The sequence below is a fragment of the Vicugna pacos genome, chromosome 1, assembly GCF_048564905.1.
Source record: "Vicugna pacos chromosome 1, VicPac4, whole genome shotgun sequence".
NCBI classification, from domain to species: domain Eukaryota; kingdom Metazoa; phylum Chordata; class Mammalia; order Artiodactyla; family Camelidae; genus Vicugna; species Vicugna pacos.
In genome coordinates, this window is record NC_132987.1 from 100776671 (window position 1) to 100797290 (window position 20620).

The following is a 20620-nucleotide window of genomic DNA, read 5'->3' on the forward strand; positions in this document are numbered from 1 at the left end:
ATAAATATGGGGTATGTTTTCATTCTTAATAGTAATTTTAGGTGTGAATTAGAACTAACTAAAAAAATTTTGCCAATGTCATGTAAGAATAAATAAGCAAACATTGCTCAAAATATTCTAAAACTTAAGAAATGTTTCTGGTATTAGAGCTTTCATAACTTCCTCTAGTCAATTTCAGGTAATATCCATATAAAACAAGTTACTTCAGCTTTCAGTAAAAGATAAACTAAATCCAGCTCAGGAAGTCTCAAAACAGGTAATCATTAGCATTTTGGGAGGGAGAAATAGTTTTGAATAACTACTTCTTATTGGCTTTATTTAGAGAAAAATAGCAACTTTCACAATCAGATTCAGCTTGCCAAATGTGCATAGTTCCTGCCTTTTTTTTTAATTTGAATTTAAATTAGCATACCCTTAGTTTATTGACATTTGTGTGGTGGCATTTTGTGGCACTTGAAAATATCACATTCAGTATTGTATGCACCAGTTTTCTTTTTACAGTTGTACATTACATGGCTTATAATAAGCACTTTAAAAATACTTGTTACATTATTTTATACTTCTGTATTTGTTGATTCACAAGTTCATTTTTTTTAAATAAATGAAATTTATGTAAAACTTGAATCTGTTTTATGAAAATAATTTTGAAGTTTTGTTGCATTTCATGCTTAACTGAACAGTTGCCAGACTGTGTGGAGGAGTTGGCTCATAGCAATGAGGCATTCAATTCTTTAAACACTAGTCATTTTAGAAGACTTTAAGTATGATTATCAGTATAAACCCCATATTTGTTAATGATGGATCTTTTCTTAAATTCATCAAAATGTAGGAACATTAAATTTAAAACAGGAAAGTATCAGTTTCTAGTTTTAGCATGAGAATTGTGATCACTTACTCTTTTTTTTTTCATTTGTGCACTACGTCTTACAAGTTACTTTGTCACAGGTTTTTGACAGTGTGGTTGATTACATTAAATATATGTACCATTTGTGGTAGCAATAGTGACATATTGAAGAAGCCATAAAAATCGAGCTCATAAGCCATATTTTATCCAGTGTCTTTCTCTTTGGGTTAGAAATTCTGATGTAAAGAATTATCATGGAAGAAGGAAAGTCATTAGAAGAGTTTTCTCTTTCGTGGTTGTGTTACCCAATTGGAATTTTCAAAAGGTGTGAAAAACTTAGGAAGAAGTTGAGTTTTAACTAAATTGCATTCCCAGTTGGTTATTTTTGATGTTACCATTGTGATGATGCATATAAAAATGCCACTGCTGACTAACAGCCTGTGCTTAAAATTGCAGTGGAGAAGGGGCAAGGTGATATTAAGGGGTTTTTTTTTGTTATTTTCTTTCAGCATTGGTTTACTGAACTACCACCTGTGTTAACATTTGAGTTGTCAAGATTTGAATTTAATCAGGCATTGGGAAGACCAGAAAAAATACACAACAAATTAGAATTTCCTCAAGTTTTATATCTAGACAGGTATGGTTTTATATACAGTATGACTTAGTTTTGAAACAGTTTAGTATCCAAGGGAGAAGTAATTGTGCTTAGAGAAAAATTTGCTTAATTTTCTTAAAATTAATTTTTACTTTTTGTATAATACATCTGATACCAATTGTCAAGGGAAATGTAGGTCTCTTTTTATTTAGAAAAGTATAATTACTAGGAATAATGTCATGGAAGAAATAATTTTATATTCTCTCTGTGATGCTTTATTGTAAAATTTTGAATGAGTTGATCTGTGGTGATGGCTAGACTTAATATTGTATCTGCTTACGTGATATTTTGCACTACTAATAATTTTTTTTTCCTGATAGATACATGCATAGAAACAGAGAAATAACAAGAATTAAGAGGGAAGAGATCAAGAGACTAAAAGATTACCTCACAGTATTACAACAAAGACTAGAAAGGTATTTTAACTTTTAGGAAATTATTAACTGTAGGAAGTCATATTTTTAGTGACTATTTAGATCTCTAATTTTAAGTTGACTTTGAATGATTTATAATTCTAGAAGTAGACAGTCATTCTGGATTGATATTTTACTTGAATAGATTTTGAGTTTTCTTCTAAACTAAAATTAATAGTTGGCATTATAAGATTATTTTATTGTTTGAAGTTAAGCATTCTCACTGTCAACAGGTAATGCTTATGGTGCTGAAAATAAATGTAAAGCTTAAACTAATCTATGGTTGAAATTTCTTCTCGCATGAGACTAATTATTACTCTTGAAATTTCCATTAAAATGAATGGTGACTGAATTTTTCTCAACACAGAAGATACAAACTCAGATGCCTGCGAGAGCCTCATGGAGGCTTTCCAGGGAAGGGAAGCAAGTCGAGTAGTGTAAAATGGTGGGCACAGGGACGCAGAGAGCACATCCCTGTGGAGGGGGTGGTGCCATCTCACCAGCGAGCGGTGCCATGCATGAGTATCATCTCCTATTTGTCTAGAGCTTTGGATTGTTTCCAAAAGAAGCTGGAATCTAGCCTATCAGATGTTCTATAGTTCAAAAAAAAGTCTGAACCTTTAGGCTGAAATTATAAGCTGAAATATGGTCTGAAATATCCTAGTTTGCAACTTCTAATCTAATGTGTTTTTCCTTATTTTAGTATTAATTGAAAATTAATAGCCTAAAACTTTTTTATACAAAATAGTATATTATTTTTCAGTTATTTTAATTCTTGAAAGATGTCAGTAATTATATTGAAAACTAATCAGAAGTAAACGATAGGATAATAATATTTGTCACCATTTTGAATATGGGACCAGCTGACAGATCTAAAAATAAACACAGTCTCAGGAAATGGAACTGTCAGTTTTCATTTTCCTGCTGGGTCGTAAGTTAGAGCAGCATTTAAAATTTCTAACAGTGTGTGTGTGTGTGTGTGTGTATATATATATATATACATATATATGTGTGTGTGTGTGTGTGTGTGTGTATATACACACACACACACACACACACACACACACGCATCGAGTCTTTTTTTTTTTCAGTCTTAATCAGCTTTGACTTCGCTCCTTTGGAGAACATTTATTTCTTGAATATATATTTAGTTTTACCATCTTCATTTGAAAGCAAAATTCATCTCATTGTTGAAGGTTTATTGAAATGTTTTTATCATGTTTTATGACAGTTGTTGGGAAAAAAATAAATGTGCTTTATAAACAAATGAAACATGTATCTATTTTATGGTTAACAGATATTTAAGCTATGGCTCGGGTCCCAAACGATTCCCCTTGGTAGATGTTCTACAGTACGCGTTGGAATTTGCCTCCAGTAAGCCTGTTTGCACTTCCCCTGTTGATGATCTTGATGCTAGTTCCCCATCTAGTGGTTCTGTACCATCCCAGACATTACCAAGGTAAAACGTTTTCTTGATGGAAGAGACAGCTATGTTGCTATATTATGTAATAATGTAATTGATGCCTTTAAAGACGGTTTTATAAAATGCGTGTTGTGATTTATTTGAGTGAACTCTAAAAAGATTAGATTTACTTAGAAGAGTCTGTGTCTTCTTCGTGCTCTCTTCTTTTATTGTGGATCAGAATTTTCATTGCATTTTTGTTGTTCAAAATTATACTTTATGTTGTTTTGGTATGTTTTATATATCAACCTTTTATCCATGAAAATACTACTGTTAAACTAGAATTTTATTCTATAAGGTGAGCTAGTAAGGATTAGCAAGGGAAGGTTTTATAATTCCAGAATACATAAGATTTAAGTAAATATGATTAAGCCATTTGTACTGTAAAGCCCCAGTTTTATCCCTGTAATATAGTTCCATATGTTAAGGATCTTAATAGAATATTAGATTAATCCACATATTTCTATCTTTTTTTAAGAAGACCTTTTTCTTTTGAAATTATAAGCCAATTTAATGCTGTGTGTTTGGTATAATCTTTGTCCAGAGTTTGAATTTGGAAAGTTTAGTAATAATCTGTGCTTTAAAAACACAGCACAACAGACCAACAGGGAGCTCCTCCTTCAGAACTGCCAAGCACATCGCCTGCATCAGTAACCGCCGTTTCATCGAGATCAGTAGTACACAAGCCATTCACTCAGTCTCGGATACCTCCAGATTTGCCCATGCATCCAGCACCAAGGCACATAACAGAAGAAGAACTCTCTGTGCTAGAAAGCTGTTTACATCGCTGGAGGACAGAAATAGAAAATGACACCAGAGGTAAGAAGCTTCTCATAGCATAGCTACTCTGGCCCCGGATGGGTATGATTAATGTTAAAATTGAGAAGGGAAATCACCTGTGGATCCTGTGGATTATGAGTTTCATATGTAAATATTATAAAGAGTTTTTTATCCCCTAGAAAATGTTTTCTATAAGATAATATTGTAATATTATATTATAATATGATCTTAATATTAGGTTCAGAGAAACCAAAAGATTCTCCCTGGATTACTTAGATGATTAATGACATAACAGATGGTTTGATTTCCTAGTTTAGTGCTCTAAATTTATATCAAACCAAATTCACAGCTACTCCATTGGTAAAACATTATATAGCATCAAATTTTGTACTTATCATTTATATACTTCCCTTGATGTTTGCGCAGTGAGTTCAAATGATACAGCATTTTCTTTAGGTTTAAGGATTAGAAATGTGAATTTTAGTTTTCAGTCTTATTTAGCAGAGATTTCCAAACATGATCTATCAGCTCAGTGCCAGTCTGTAACGAGTTTTAACTGGCATGTAGCAAAATAAGAAAGATAAAGACAGTGCTCTGTGTGTGTGTGTGTGTGTGTGTGTTTGTGTGAAGTTGCCATCTGCCCATTCTTGGGAGGAACTCTCCTTTATTCTGAAATTATCTCCTTTCTACTTTACTGTTATTAAAATACCCCTTTTTAATGAAGTGATGTTAATATTTTATGCTAGGTTTTATTATAATTTTTCTTGCATATCAAAATATAATACCCTATTTTTGCTCCCCAATTTTATCCTAATTTAATTGATCTATGAAGAAGAAAAATATAGGAGTTAACTGTTTTATACCAAAGAGCTAAAAATGTACTCTACAGTATTGATAGATTTTAGATGCCCAACGTGGCTCTTTACAGCCAATATGTAAATAAAGAGCAATCCTAATTTAATAGAGAGTAAATAGGATGTGGTGTTGACTAACAACTAGCATTAGTAACTGTAAAGATTTCCTTTAGTGTTTTTCATATATACGGGAATATTTTACATTTGAATTCATTAGTAAACATTAATTAAGCACTTGGCTTTTCCTGAATATTGTGTGAGGTGTTGGGTAATTTTCTACTGGACTTGGTAGATTGTATTTGTTTTTATAAGATTGCATTCAGAAGGCTGCAAGTTAGGAAACTTTGACACCAAGGTAGTGGCATTGAGGAAAGAAAGAAATGATGTATTCTTTGGAACTGACACACATGGATCATTGACAAGAGGTGAAAGAGAGGAACAGATCAGAGATGATTCCCTTAGTTATTCATAGTGAATATGAATTTGTATGAATAACTAAATGGATTTCTATCTGCACTTTGAAAAAAGGGAAACTAGTGGGTAGGCAGGCCCCTACCTTGGGGGAGGAAGTAGGAGTATGATGAGTCTACTTTTGGCATTTTAAGTTTGAGAAACTTGAGAGACATTCATGCCATAAGATTGACCTGTGATACTATATATCAGGTAAGATTTTCCTTGAAGTATTTGTTTCCTCACTTTCATCCTTGTTGTATTTGCTGTTAGCTTTATTTTCTATATTATATAGTATTCCAGTATGAGTATGACATAGTTTATTTAGTTTATGTATTGGTACTACAGATAGTGCTGGGCTTCTTCATACATATTGGCACACTTTTTGAGTGGAATATATTCTTAAAAATGCCATTTTTGGTGCAAAGTATATATATTTTAAATTTTGCCTGCTTAAAAATTTCCCCCAACAAACATGAACCAGTTTACATTCCCCCTAATTTTATTAGAGAGAGCCTGTTTCCCACACTAGCCCTAACCCTGAGTGCTTTTTAATTTGTGATAGTCTGCTAGTTAAAAAAAAAATGGTATTTCTGTGTCTTGATTTGCATTTCATTAATTATGAGTGAAACTCTATTTTACTAAAAATTTCTTGTCCATTTTTTTATATTGAGCCATTTATCTTTTTTTTCCTGCTTAAATAAGAACTTCAGTTATGGGTATTAACTTGTTGCTTGTAGTATATAGGCTGCAGATAATATTTTTCCAGTTTGTTATTTGACTTCATGTTGGTTTTTGGGTTTTTTGTAGATTTTCTTAAATTTGGGAAGGAGTCTTATTTTTTCATTTCTGGCTGTTGGATTTTCTATTGGACTGGAAGAGGTCTTTCCCTGTTCTAACATTACTAGTATGTTTTGTAGTCTTTGATGTGTTTTTCCTGATTCTTTTTAACAGCTTCATAGCATAGTGTGGTTATACTATAATTTAACCATTTCCTTTTGACAGATACTTAGGTTTTTCTCCAATTTTTTTTTTAATAATTATGGACAATATAACTGTGAACATCCCTGCCTCTGAAACTCTTATAGCGTAGATTTCTACTGGAAATAGTAATAATGACTAATGGAAGTCTCATAACTTTATTTCCATTGGTGATTATAGTGGATTTTTTATTTAATTACATAATATATATGTATGTGTGTGTGTATATAAAATATGTGGTGAAGTTGTTGTATTTCATTCTGAAGTTTTCGTGTTTATAAAAATATGTAGAGGAGTTTAGCTTTAATTTTCACCGAAACTGTCCTTTATAGATTTGAACAAAATTGTTTTATTCCTCTGAACATTTTAAAAAGAACCATATTTGTTCTATTTTTAATTATGCATTTGTGCTTTATCTTTTATTAAAGAGGACTAAATTTCATTTATACAGACTCCAAAGAGTAATGTTTGTAAGAACAGTTTTACGAAATTTCCTTATTCCTCTAACATACTGGTAGGAAAACCTTTAGTCCTTACCTTTTAAGTCTCAGTAGAAACATACTTGATGTTAATCATTAAATGATGTCTTCTATCCTTAGATTTGCAGGAAAGCATATCCAGAATTCATCGTACAATTGAACTAATGTACTCTGACAAATCTATGATCCAAGTAAGTTGAATTTTGAGCTAGTAAGCATTATCAAAATTATTTATATTTTATCTTTATATTATTTATCTTAATCTGTTTCCTATACTTTTTGTTACAAAATTGCTTAATTTTAAGATTTCATATTAATATTTCCTTCATTCAGTTGTATTCTCAATACTGTATTCATTGCCTGCCTTTTTACTCTTTCATAGTGAAATTTATCACAAATTTCCAAAAGGCCTTAATATTTAAAAAAAATTCAGGGGAGAAATTATATGGTTGTTCAGGGATATTAAGATTATGGGAGAAAGCATAGGACTCTGATACACATTATTTACATTTTAACTTAAGTACATTATTTAAACCATTTTGCTGAACTCATCCATTAACTTATAGCTGTGAAGATTTAGACAAATCATGTACTGTATATTAAAATGATCATCATAAGTTCTTTATTCAAAGGGAGGAGGGTATAGCTCAGTGGTAGAGTGTATGCTTAGCATGCACGAGGTCCTTGGTTCAATCCCCAATGCCTCCATTAAAATAAATAAGTAAATAAATCTAATTACCCCCCCAAAAAAACAAAAACAAGAAATAAAAAAATAATTAAAAAATAAAAGAAATGCAAATAGGAATTTTTTTAAAAAGGTCTTTATTCAAAAGACATAACTTACAGAGCTCAGCAGTTATATTTCCAGCGTTTTGAAATGATCCTATTTACACACCTTTCTGTTTTACATGTCTTTAGTTTGCTTATTTTCCTCCACACCACTTTTTATTTCATAGTTTAATTTTTTCAAAAATTTAATCCCAGCAAATTTACTCTTGTGGAAAAAAATAAGCGCCTATGGAATCTGCCCATCAGATGGTTTGTGGATTTCATGGACTGTGGTGTAACAGACAGAATACTCAACTGCACTTTAACTCTTCTCTTTTCATATTTAGGTTCCTTATCGCTTACATGCTGTTTTAGTTCATGAAGGCCAAGCTAATGCCGGGCACTACTGGGCATACATTTTTGATCATCGTGAAAACAGGTGGATGAAGTACAATGATATTGCTGTAACAAAATCATCATGGGAAGAGCTAGTGAGGGATTCTTTTGGTGGTTATAGAAATGCCAGTGCATACTGTTTAATGTACATAAATGATAAGCCACAATTCTTAATGCAAGGTAAGAATATGAAATATAGAGTGGTATATATTTTTTAATAAGTAGCCCTTTTATGTGACTGTGGTCTCTGGTGTGATCTGTTAAGTGTAATTCACTCAGAGGATGATGGATATGATTAGGAAATGCTGTTGGGTTTATTATTAGTGAGAAAACTAGAATTGAAAATTAATGTGGCCAGGGCTGAGAATTGGAATCTTTAAGTTTGTATTCAAAGTTTACTATTTGGTAACTGTTATAAAATGTAAATCTGATTTCTTTTCTCCTTGTTAAAAATCCCTTTAATGACTACATCATACATTGACTCATATTCAAGCTCCTTAGCCTCCATTTTCTGGCCTGATGATCTCTGCAGCTTCATTTGTAACCATTGTCCATCACAAACTTTATATACTTTACTGATATTTAAACTTCTTGCTGTATTCTGCTCACACCAAATCATTTCACACAGTTATATCTGTATGTTCTTATGTTTTTTATTTTTTGCCAGTAATGATCTTATTTCTTTCTTCTTTTGTGTAATTCCTGCTCATCTGTCAAGATTCAATTCAGGTGTCATCTGCTCTGCCAAGTTTTCCTTGACCTGCCAGAAAGTATCCCTCCTTGTGTTCTCACAGCATACCTCTGTTGGGCACTTATTGTGTGTTGGGGTTGTATGTTGACTTGTCTTTTCCACTTCACTCTGATCCGCTCAAATCCAGGGGCCATGTCATATAATGTCTTAATCTTTTTATTTCTCATATTCTAATATAGGCTTTGCATACGAAAAACACTTAATAAAGATTTGTTGAAACAGATAGAATCAACTTTCCTTTTGTATTTAACCATTCAGCAAAACCAAGTAGGCAGTTCATTCATGACTGAAGGCTAAAATTTATTTTGTGTGTGTAGTGTAGGTTGAGTAACCCTTTTAAATACTACTTATGTGATCTTTTAAAAAATCTTGCTGTATTGATTGGTTTACAAATTACTTACAAGTATATTGCTATACTTAACTGCTTCAGATGAAAAAGAATTTTAGTTGTTCTGAGCTTGATAGGTTATGAGCTATTTCTTTTCATTTTGTGATAAGTTTTACTTAATGAATAATCAAACATTTGGTATTTTATAATAGAAAAAGTAGTACTGTGTCAGTGTTTGAGTAGCAAACAATTCTGGCTTTATGTCTTGTTCCATTTTTTACTCTTCAGATTAAAAATAAAAGCTGAGAACATTACCTGTAATGGATTATCAAATATTTGCACCATTGCTTTTCTGAACATTTGAGTTTTAATTTTTAGGTAATATTGATTTGCTAAATGGTAACAATTTGTATTTTAAATCACATTTGAAATGCCTCCTGTTTTGAGTTTTGCGTTTTTCCTTTAATCCTTAATTTTATAATAGTTTTTGAAATATGATTTGCAGAGGAGTTTAATAAAGAAACTGGGCAGGCCCTTGTTGGAATAGAAACACTACCACCGGATTTAAGAGATTTTGTTGAGGAGGACAACCTGCGATTTGAGAAAGAATTGGAAGAATGGGATGCACAAGTTGCCCAGAAAGCTTTGCAGGAGAAACTTTTAGCAACTCAGAAACTGAGGGAGTCAGAGTCTTCTGTGACAACAGGTTAGTCCGTTTTTATTAAATTGCATTTTATTTTCAATATCATGTTTATAATTGATAGTTTATTATAAAAATAATATATGCTCTTGGAGGAAGGAAAAAAAAACTTTTGTTACTCTAAAGTATAAAGACACCAGCAAAAAATCATCTGAAATTCTATTACTCAGAGATAACAAAAGGCAACAATTTAGTTTACCTCTTTGTCAGACATTACTGTATACATATATACCTTTTTTAGGTTAAATGAGATGATTCTGCTCATGCTCCCTCTACCTATCCTGCCTGCTTTGACTTTTCTTGGCAAGAGGCTTGGAAAAGCTGTGAAACCATCAAGTAGCTCAAATCAGTTCACTAAACCTATCAGAAGAATGAACTCTATTAATTACATATTTGAGCAAAGTAATACTATTGTTATATCTATATAGATTTTATATAATACTGAAACTGTTAATGTAGAGAATTTATTTGATTTTTTTTTTTAGAAATCTTAAAGTTAAAAACAAAGCTAGCAGAAACTAAATATTTAACATATTCCAAGTAAAATTGTGTATGGACCCATTAAAACAAGAATAAAAATGTATAAAAATATAAGCATTAAAAAAAATCATTCTATAGTTATCAACTGATGAAATCAATAAAATATTGGGACACTATAAAAATTAAATATGTTCTAGCAAAATTGAAAATAGAATGTCTTCTGATTTTTTAAAGATTAATTTCATCATCATCAAGTTGTGAATGTATTTTAGAATGATATATTTTGTATTGCAGAAAAGGTTCTATTTCTTTTTAGTCACTGGGGAAATGAGAGGAGATAGATTAAACATATTTTCCTTAAACTCATTTGTCTTTTTTTTTTAATAACTGAGTAGATCTTTTTGAATCACCTCTTTTTTGTAAAATCTGTTCTGTGTGTTTTGTTTTTATTTCTTAAGGAAGCATTTTAGGTGTTTGACATACAGGTGCTCATGCAGCATTGCCTAGGTAGGTTTCAGCATTATCATCTGAACTTTGAAGGAATTACTTTTCAGTGAGAGAGATTTATAATACCACAGTGTGGTATGGTGATTGATGCAGGCACTCACAGATCTTCCCAGACTTATGACTTATTTTCATAAGAATTGAATAGCTGATGATCTAAGAGGGATTGGTTAGAATTTTTAAAAGACCAAGATAATAGTATTATACCAACAAAAATGCCCACATTTTGATACATAATGGAGTAGAGTATATCTTAATATCACCATTGTTGTCTCTAGTGAGCTCAACTATTGCAAGGACTGTAGTTTCTTCCTGTACATCAGGGGCCACCGTGTGGAACAGCTGAAACTCTGTGGTTTCACAACATGCAGTTACATTACAGTAACTTTGTCTACATTAGTAGGAAATAAAATAGCTCAGTAGGTATCAGTAGGTTTCTGTGTTCAAATCACAGTGTAGTAACCATATTACAGTTCCTTTCATTTTGGGGCCAGTTCCATCTCCCGGTGATCTCACCCCTTTAATTCTTCACGTATCCCTCCCAAACCGCTCCCCGGAACCTGCCCCATGATGGAGCCACTGTGTGACTCTTTCTTAACTTTGAAGTACCCAGTTTGCATGGAGCTGTTCTCCTCTTGCTGGTGGGAGGATGGAGCTGTGTAATTAGCTGCGTAATTGGTGAAAGTGGTAGTGGCACCTGAGCGCCCAGCGGAAGGCAAATCCTCCGTCCATTGGTTAAGCTCCGTTCTTGGCTCATTTATATTTTATAGCATTAAAATATTAAACTCTCTACAGTCTCTTTCTCTTCATCTTTTCTGTTTCTCACAAGACTCAATTTACAGACATTTTATTTTTACTAAGTCAAATTGATGTGTATTTCCCACTAATATTCCTATCTGACAAGACTAGCTAATTTTTCCCCATCCTTTTTATTTGTCTGTATGAAAAGAGCACGTCTGTATGCCCCACTGCCTTTTTTTCTTTGATCAGTACTTCCTGTCATACACTTTATATGCTGTTTTATAAGTTTTAAAATATTCAGTAGTAGGTATTGGTCATACAATTGCATGCCTCTCTTTTTAGTGTTTAAAAAAACAAACCTGAAGACAAATGCAGGTATATTTCTGAGAGAAGCTAGAATAACTAAAAAATAAAGAGACAGAAAAGGTGAATCCACATCTAACTGTTATAATCATCTTCTAGGCTGGTGTTTTAGAAAGCAGTGGCAATACTGCCTCAGTAGGAAACATTATGTCCTCTCTAGAATTGCTAGAAATACGTACTTTGAGTTAGTAGAAATAAAATGTGCTACGTCTATAAATTTGAGGAGTGAGATTATTGTTTAAAAGATTGGTTTCTATTACTGTATTATCTTAAATACCATACTAAGAAATCCATCCTCTGTTGCAGGGGAATTTAACGTAGCACAATTAAATAAGGAAATCTTTTGTAATATGTTTATTAGAACCATTCTTCCCTATTATTAGTAGAGAAATTTTACTTTGATGCCCATGCTATCATTTTTCTGTGTCTCTTCACATTTTTCAAAGTGATTTGTTTAATTTGGCATAATCCTTTCAGAATATCAAAGTGAAACCTGTATTTAAATCTCTCAGGTGTGCACTAATATGGGTGACTAGTGGACATAATGTAAGGAAATCTTGTTTATAAAATCCATCAGAGTAATTTTTTCTTCCCTCCTTGCAAATCTTCTCAGTATAGCTATAATCTAAAAACCATTAAAATTTAATTTTTTCTGAGTGATACTCCAAATTAGAATTAATTTATATAATATTAATTAAATGAGTGTTTATCTTCTTTAACACGTGACCAAGAAATCAATAGGCATTACTTCTCCAGCACCATTCATTTTCTTATTGAAACTAAGTAATAAATGATAGGAAAGTATTTTTAGTCCATCTCACTCTACCTTCATAAACCTGCTTACCCCAAAAGAAAACTGTGTTTAAAAAATTAGCCAATAGTTCTTAACTGTTACTGTATATATCAGAATTACCTGGAAGACTTTTTTTCAGAGTATAAACAGGACACCCCACCTAAGACCACCTACGACTTACCGGGATCAGAATCTGTGGAGGAAGAGTCCAGAAGATATATTTTTAAATAGATCTGCAGATAATTCTGAGGTGTACCTCTGGTTAAGCAGCATGGCTCTAGGCTGTATGTATAGAACAGAAGTTTCTCTGAAGGAGAGACAGGCTTTGCCTCAGTTCTTGTTTTACTTGTGTTACTTCTGTCTTATTCAAAAACCACTAGATGTCCTTATGACGTATATAGCATACTCAGCTTTCAAAAACAGAAAGAAACTGAAACCAAAAAGTTAAGAGTAGAAAAAATGGTTAATACTGGTATGAAATTCATTCCAAAAGATTTCATAGATTTTCTTAGAGGTGGCGTGCAGAATTGGCTCTGGGAACTTTTCTGCTGTCTACAAGTCAAAAATCAGCTGATGCTCCAGGAGTGTACAGCTGGTTCCTACAAGTTAGACCTGGTAGAATGAACACTATCCTCAACACTCTCAAGTTCCTTTAAAGCAGGAACTGGGTGATGTTTTTATTTAAATCTCCAAATCTAGCATAATAAATTACATATGATAGATACCCCTTCTGTGTTTTCTGATTTGATTTCATTCCCTATGGAGATTGCAGTCATGAGTTCCTAGGGGCAATCCTCAGTATATGGGAATACCACGATTTAAAAAGTATAGTCAAAATAACTACATTATGGAAGCAGACTAAAAATACGTAGTGCAGATACAGCTCTATATCCTGGATGAATTTTAGGTTTAACATTGGTTCCTAAAGCCTCTACCTGCCACATTCCTGACAATCTTGTTTGTGGTGGCATCCAGGAATCTGAAGTCTTCAGAGTTTTTCTGATAATTCTGTGCAGGAGCCTAGCATGGCTCTTGTAGGCTGCTTTTGGAAGATCATTGATTTTAAATACATTTCTAGAAACAAATGGACTTATTTGCTTTGAAGCAGTCCTCTTTATTCTTCTAAATGTGAATGTAATAATAGTAAGTGTGACTCATTAGTAAGTCACAGTATGAAATATTTCTGAAAGATATGAAATACTGCTCCTTTTTAAATAGTTAATTAAAGAGCAGATCCTTATGCTTTAACAGAAAGCCCTTTGTTTGTCACGTTGACTCTCTTAAAATGTTGAAGAATGTAACCAGGAAATAGGCAGAAAATATTCTCAAGGCCCTCCCAGACCCTTACTTTAGACAGGAAGGTAGACCAAAGGAGCAGTCTCAGAGTGCTCCCAGGTTGTTAGATTTTATGTAACAGCCAAATAGGTGAACGAAGCCCCCCCATTATGAACACAGAGCTTGGCTAGATAAAGTCTTATGTGGAAGATAGCTATCCAGAAATCTCAGTGAAACACCCATAGAACAGGTAAATGATTTGAGAGATACTCTAGTTACAGGGATACCTCCACAGAGAACTGGTCATTCACAGTCGAACAAGTGCATTCAGGGGTTTGTAGCTGCAGATAGGTAACCAAGGAAGACTTCCAGGAATTAAGAATAACAAATGTCACCGCTGAAGCTTGAACAATAACATATTGTTTCATAACTGAGGGACCGGTTAGTATAAAAATGTCAGTTAGAATATAAAGCAAACAGCATAGCCTCTCGTTACTGAGTTCCTGCCATTTATATAGGCCAGCGGCGGTGCGGCTTCTGGAGACTCACAGGGTGAACAAAAACCATTGTGTGTATTTGCACACAAAAGAGCCAGAGTGTTTGTCCAACTGTTGTTTTTAACAAAGAAATGGAAATTCCCTAAATGTATGGCAAGATATTAGTTGTATGAGCCTTTCATACAAAACAACATTGTATAACCAGTAAAAAATATATTGACAGGAAAATTGTTATATTAAGTTAAAAGAAGTGTATTCATAATGGTTCTTTTTGTTTAAGACAATGGGAAAGTCTGGAAATATATAATACTAAAAATATTGATAGTGCTTAACTCTGCATAGTGGAAAGACCATTTTATTTTCCTCCTTTGGTTATTTGTTTGTTTTAGTGAACACGTTTTTTACTCTTCCGGTTTGACAAAATGAAGCCAAAACCTTTTTTCTTTTTTATGAAAACCCTCTATTACAATCTGACTCCCTTGTAATTCTTTCAAGACAACCTTTCTATAAATACGTTATGTTTCATCTAAACCAGATTATTCCCCATTATTCTTAGTTGTAGGGAACTTTCCTTTTATTATAGGTTTGCTCACGAAGTACCCTTCATTTGAAAAATGTCCTCTTACCTTCACTGTTCTTGAAATTTTATCCATTCTTTAAGACCTTCCTCATACCCCAAAGTCTTTATGAATCTCCCTAATAATACCCCTGCAGCAACTATTGTCTTTTTTCCTCTATTCTACTCCCAGTCTGTTCTCACTACCAAATTTATGTTATATTTTTGATTTGCTTACCAGTGTAAAGGCTCATTAATAACAAGGACTTAATTAATCTTTTATCTGTCCTTACCAGTGCCTTTGCATGTGCTGTTCCTCCTACCTGGAATTATCTTCTTTCTAATCTCCAAGATAATCTCTGCAAATCCTTCAAGACTCATATCAGTTGGCATTTCTTCTAGAAAGTCTTTCTTAAGATGCAGCATCATTCCAAGTGTGTATATTGGGTCCACAGTGCTTCTGTAGGACCTTGTGCATAAGTCTTTTATTGTATTTAGTACTTTGTACTGTAATGGAATATTTATTTATCTGATTTTGTTGAGAGGTCTTTAAATTTAGTGAATGAATTTTACATCTTTTTTTTTTTTTTCCCCACACAGTACTGAGAATGGCACTGGCTCAGTGAACATGTTGGAAATGAGATTTGGGGTTTTGTTTACAAACTTCCAGATCTCCAGTCCTTGTAGGTTCACCTACTGTGACTACAGCACCACTCAGATAAGTTCCCTAGAAGATACATACACAAGGAAAATTCTGGAGGAAATAGTTCTGTATGACATTTAGGCAAAATCGTTCAGCATCATTTATGAGAATTTTAGACTGAAATTGCTATGTGGAAGGAAACCTTGACACTGGTGACCTAAAGTATATTTGACTGTGTTGATCAGATAAAAATACTTTTGCTCCTAAGGACCTAATTTACATACACTGTCCAGGTTTCCATGGCTTAGACCAGTGTCAGAACAGATGGATTTCTTGGCCCTCATTGCATTAAGCTCACATCCTATTAGCCATTGATGTTTTTTTATCTATTACAGTGAGAAGAGACAAAGAGGGGCAAGCATAAGTGATCAAAGCTTTATCAACAAGAAGTTTCTCTCTGTTAAGCCCTAAACCAGCTGGCTTAAGTCACTGATCATGAAACCTTCCAGAAGCAGAAGCCTTGCTGAGCTGGAACCTAAGATTTTCTTATCACATAGGGACAATGAAAGAACATTGCAGTACAAAGTCAGGATATACAGAAATGAGGACATTTAATTTCTTTTTCTCTGCCCATCACACACATTGTAAGTTTTAGTTCCTTCCTTTAGTTTTCCTTGTCATGGTATACGTTAGCTCCTTCATCCTGCTTATTCATGCAAAAACTTGAGTCATCTTCGCATCAGTCTCCAAACCTTTGTCTAAAATATATCTTGACTCAGTTCTCTCTGTTGCTGTCCCTGTTGTCCAAAAGCACAGTCATTTCTTGTATTGTTCTGGTACCTTCTAGTACTTCCACTGCTTCAGATTTTACTCTCCTCTCTAATCCATTCTTCAAAATGTAGCCAGATAATTTTTTTAAACCTGCCCTGTTGCCATTGTATTTAAAACATTTATTCACTTCCTTTTGCCCTCAAAACTTTTATGTGACTCACAGGCCTCTATTTTATGCTTAACCTGCATCTTCTCTTGCCATATTCAAGAGGAGCTCTTGTACTGTAGTTCAGCCATTCTAGGCTCATGCTCACTTCCTGGGCTATTCATTCTTCATGTGGCAAACCTTATCTATCATCCTTCAGCTAAAATCTAAATTACCCCTCCCCCATTTTATCCCCAGAATGTATTATTATAATATTGTCACAATTCGTATGTGTGATTCTTTGGTTGATAACTTTTTCCATAGTTGACTATAAGCTTCTTGGAGGCAGGAACTGGCTGCTTTGCTCACACCGGGAGTCCCAATGCCTAGCCTAGTGCCTGGTACTTAGATGCTTAGTTAAAGATTACTGGGTAAATGAAAGACCATGTGTCTATGTTGAAAGTATAGCATTTCTTTTTGAATGGTATTTCATTTTGAGAGATGTTTTAAATTAATCAAATATTGGGAATAATGACAGTAACCTTGCCGTTTCTCACCAGTTGGTTGAGCAAGAACTCAAGTAACCTATCCCAGTAACACTGTAGAATATTTTCATGTGCTTTCTTATTCCTCCTATCAGTTCATTTGTTCCATTATGTTATTGTGTGCTTATTACATGTTCGATGTTAAAGAAACAGCAGAGTACAAAAGGGAAATAACATCCCTGCTCTGGAGATGCTTACAATCTAGCAAGGGATATGGGCTTGAAACAAATACTTAATAACAGTAATGAAGTCACAGTTGTGATAAGTGCTGTTAACAAGAAAGTATAAGCTACTCTTGAGCAACAGTTCTCATCTGGGAGTGGTTTTGTTCCTCAGGAGGCATTTGACATTACTGATTGTCACACCTTGGGGGTCAGTACTACTGGCATCTGGTGGGTTGATGCCTGGATACACAGGACGACCCTCTACACCAAAGAATTGTCCAAACCAAAGTGTCAGGAGCACTGAGGCTGAGCAACCCAGCTCTAGAAATGGGGTAATCAGGAATACTTCTGTAAGAAAGCGGTATTTAGACAAGAGACTGTGTAGAAGTTATTAGATGGGTGAGCAGGGGAATGAGACTAGGTGAACTTACAGGCAAAGGGAAGAAAATGAGGAAGATCCAAAGGTTGAAAAGTAAACCTCTTCTTCAGTGTATTGGATAAGCTGAGAAAAGGCTAGTGTGTGTGTCCCTTTTTGATCAAAGGGCAAAGGACACCAGGTGATGCTGGAGAGATAGGTGGAGGCTCACTTATGTAAAGCCTGGTAGGTTGTATAAGGATTTTGGGGCTGTCTGTTAAACAGCCAGTGGACTTCAGAGTACACTGTTGGATCTTCAGGGTCTGGAGCTCAGAGCTTAAGCAGTAGATGACTTGGAGAGTTCTTTGCAGAGATGGTGTTTGGAGTCTTGAATTTATATTGGTACCACTTTGCCAAGTTGTAATTGTTTTTCCTCTGACAGCACTCAGCTACCAGGAATAGGTTCATAAAAGACAGAAGGTGGGTTTATTCAGGACTAGAGTTTTGTTAGATAGGTGTGAGAAAGTGTATTATTGTGGCCAGAAAAACAGCTGCTGTGCTCTCTGCGGAAATTCAGACCAGGATTGTTATACAAAGGAATTTTTTTTTTTTTTGGTAGAATGCTAGTGATTTTTCAGAGTGAGATTTTGGTACTTAACAAGACAGAAAAATTTACTGTGAATTTCTTAGCATAAACTATACTGAGGGCTTTCTTTTGTAATTATTTGACTAATCTTGGATCTGATTCCTTTTTTTTTATGGTAAATTCTGGGGGATGTGCTGTATATTGAAGGATATATTACTTTAACTAGAAGAGTAAAATTGATTATTGTTTAACTTCAAATGAGAAATAACAGATTCATCTTAGTATAGACTTTGTGATTTATATTAGATATACAATTGATTCTTTTCTCATGAAGCACAAGCAGGAGAACCAGAATATCTAGAGCAGCCATCAAGAAGTGATTTCTCAAAGCACTTGAAAGAAGAAACTATTCGAATAATTACCAAGGCATCACATGAGCATGAAGATAAAAGTCCTGAAACAGTTTTGCAGTCGGTAAGAACTTTTCTTTTAGCTCTCTGATCATAGCCGTCATGCTCACGAGGTTTCCTGGCAGTGTAAGGAGAACGCCCTGTCTGGGAGTCAGGAGAGACTGGGCCGAGGGACTGCTCTTTCATGAAAATGATCAGTGATTGCAGGTGCCACCTGCAGTCTGTAATTTCCTCAGCTGTAATTTTTAAAATACTGCTTTAAAAAAAAAAATTTCTTTCTGTTAGAGAATTATGAAAAATCATAGACTAAACTGGTCATTTGATTTGAAACTTAAAAAGAGAAGTACAAAATTTAGCATTATTTTTCCTTTCCCTAACCTTCCCTCCATATTTAGTTGTATTACATTGGAGTAGTTGGGAATGTAAAGTATGATTTTCATTGTTACCTAGACTGTGTCAAACAATCAAATACTAGATACTCTAGGTTAAAATATTATTAGCAGAACAAATATGATACCATAAAACAGTTTTTGCATACTTCAAGGGTATCCTGTACAAAATTGTCATTATATGGCTCCTGTATTATAATTTAAGTAATCAAAGGTATCTTTTTATAACAGTAAGTTGAGCACATTGATACTGTATTATGTTTTCAATGAATATATCCTGAGAGATGTTATTGCAAGAATTTTGTACTACATAACAATTCAGTTGCTGTAGTGTTTTATTTTTTATTTTATTAGTGAGTACAGGCAGCTCAAGTACATATTTTGTGATAGCTAATTTTCGTATTTGAAGATTCCTCTCCTAGGAGAACTAAAGAAAACAGGACATCTAATTTTTCAATACATAATTTTCTACTTAATGAACTTAATTCCAGTAATAGCCTGCTAATTTCAGTGAGGTCTTTAATATGATAAGACCTTGATTAACCAAAATGTTCAATTAATAGGGTATTCTGTTAATTATGTTTTGATGAACAAAGTAGTAAGAAATTATTTTTAAATTTTATTTCCTGTTTGAAGAAGTTTGATATATAATCATCTTCCTATAACATATATATATTAATACAGGTATTTTTCATTATTCCAAATTTTGCAAATAACCTTGAGACTATGAATAAGCTTGAGATGAGGACCTGCTAACTCTGAAGCACTTCCTGAAAAATGCTTCTTTTAATGGATCTGAGGTGTCTCCTTTTTGGAGAATGGTAGAAGAGGAAATCTGCGGGAGGGAGAAAAGTCAGAGAAGTAGATACACGGAGAAATATTTTTGCCTGACATAAAAATATAAATTGCCAGGGCTTTTGCTAATTAGGATTTTTATTTGTTAGAGCCTAAATTATGGTTGATAAGTAGCATCCTTTTAACTGGTGATCAGAAAGCCAAAAGCACTGGTTGAGTGTAGAATCATGACTTTTTATTTTGGCTGATCATGTGTAATTTAAATTTGCAGAAATGAACACTTAAATTTTGATTGCTTGGTTTATTAATATAGGTACCATCTTACAAGGCAGCAATCTACTGTTTCACCTTTACTTGAGAAAGGAGCTGGCACTGAGAGAATATGATAACTAGCATAAATATTTTTCCATTTGGTTTCTTTTGTGGAGTAGCACCAACAGTTGGCCCCATTATCTGTATAAATCCTGCAGAATGTCTGGTCTCATAGTCAGTTGCTTAGGATCATGGTAATCACGGGGTCTTCTCGACTGAAGGTATGCCTTAGAAACTAAACTGCAAAGAGTCTTCAGATGTGGGGAGTAGATAGTACTGTGTTTCTGAATATTGGTTTTACTTCTTACTAACTGCAAATTTAAGTAAGTTGCCTAATTTTTCTAAACCTCTTTTTTTTTTTTTAACATGAGATGGAAGGGATTTGGGGATGAATTAAGATCATTTTTTTTAAGTGCCTAGCATGTACCATAGGTC

General features: G+C 33.7%; 1 protein-coding gene across 6 annotated transcripts in view; it reads left to right on the forward strand.

Moving 5' to 3' along the window:
* USP25 (ubiquitin specific peptidase 25) overlaps window positions 1–20620 on the forward strand; it is a 121362-nt gene that overhangs the window by 71870 nt on the left and 28872 nt on the right. For all 6 annotated transcript variants that reach the window (XR_012075832.1, XM_072967814.1, XM_072967822.1 and 3 more), the window contains 8 exons: window positions 1354–1481; window positions 1820–1915; window positions 3210–3371; window positions 3967–4193; window positions 7039–7109; window positions 8034–8262; window positions 9667–9867; window positions 18614–18753. Coding sequence is in view for 5 of the 6 variants with exons in the window: in XM_072967814.1 (XP_072823915.1) it covers window positions 1354–1481; window positions 1820–1915; window positions 3210–3371; window positions 3967–4193; window positions 7039–7109; window positions 8034–8262; window positions 9667–9867; window positions 18614–18753 (1254 nt within the window). In the remaining variant the exon portion in view is untranslated. The remainder of the gene's footprint in view (window positions 1–1353; window positions 1482–1819; window positions 1916–3209; window positions 3372–3966; window positions 4194–7038; window positions 7110–8033; window positions 8263–9666; window positions 9868–18613; window positions 18754–20620) is intronic.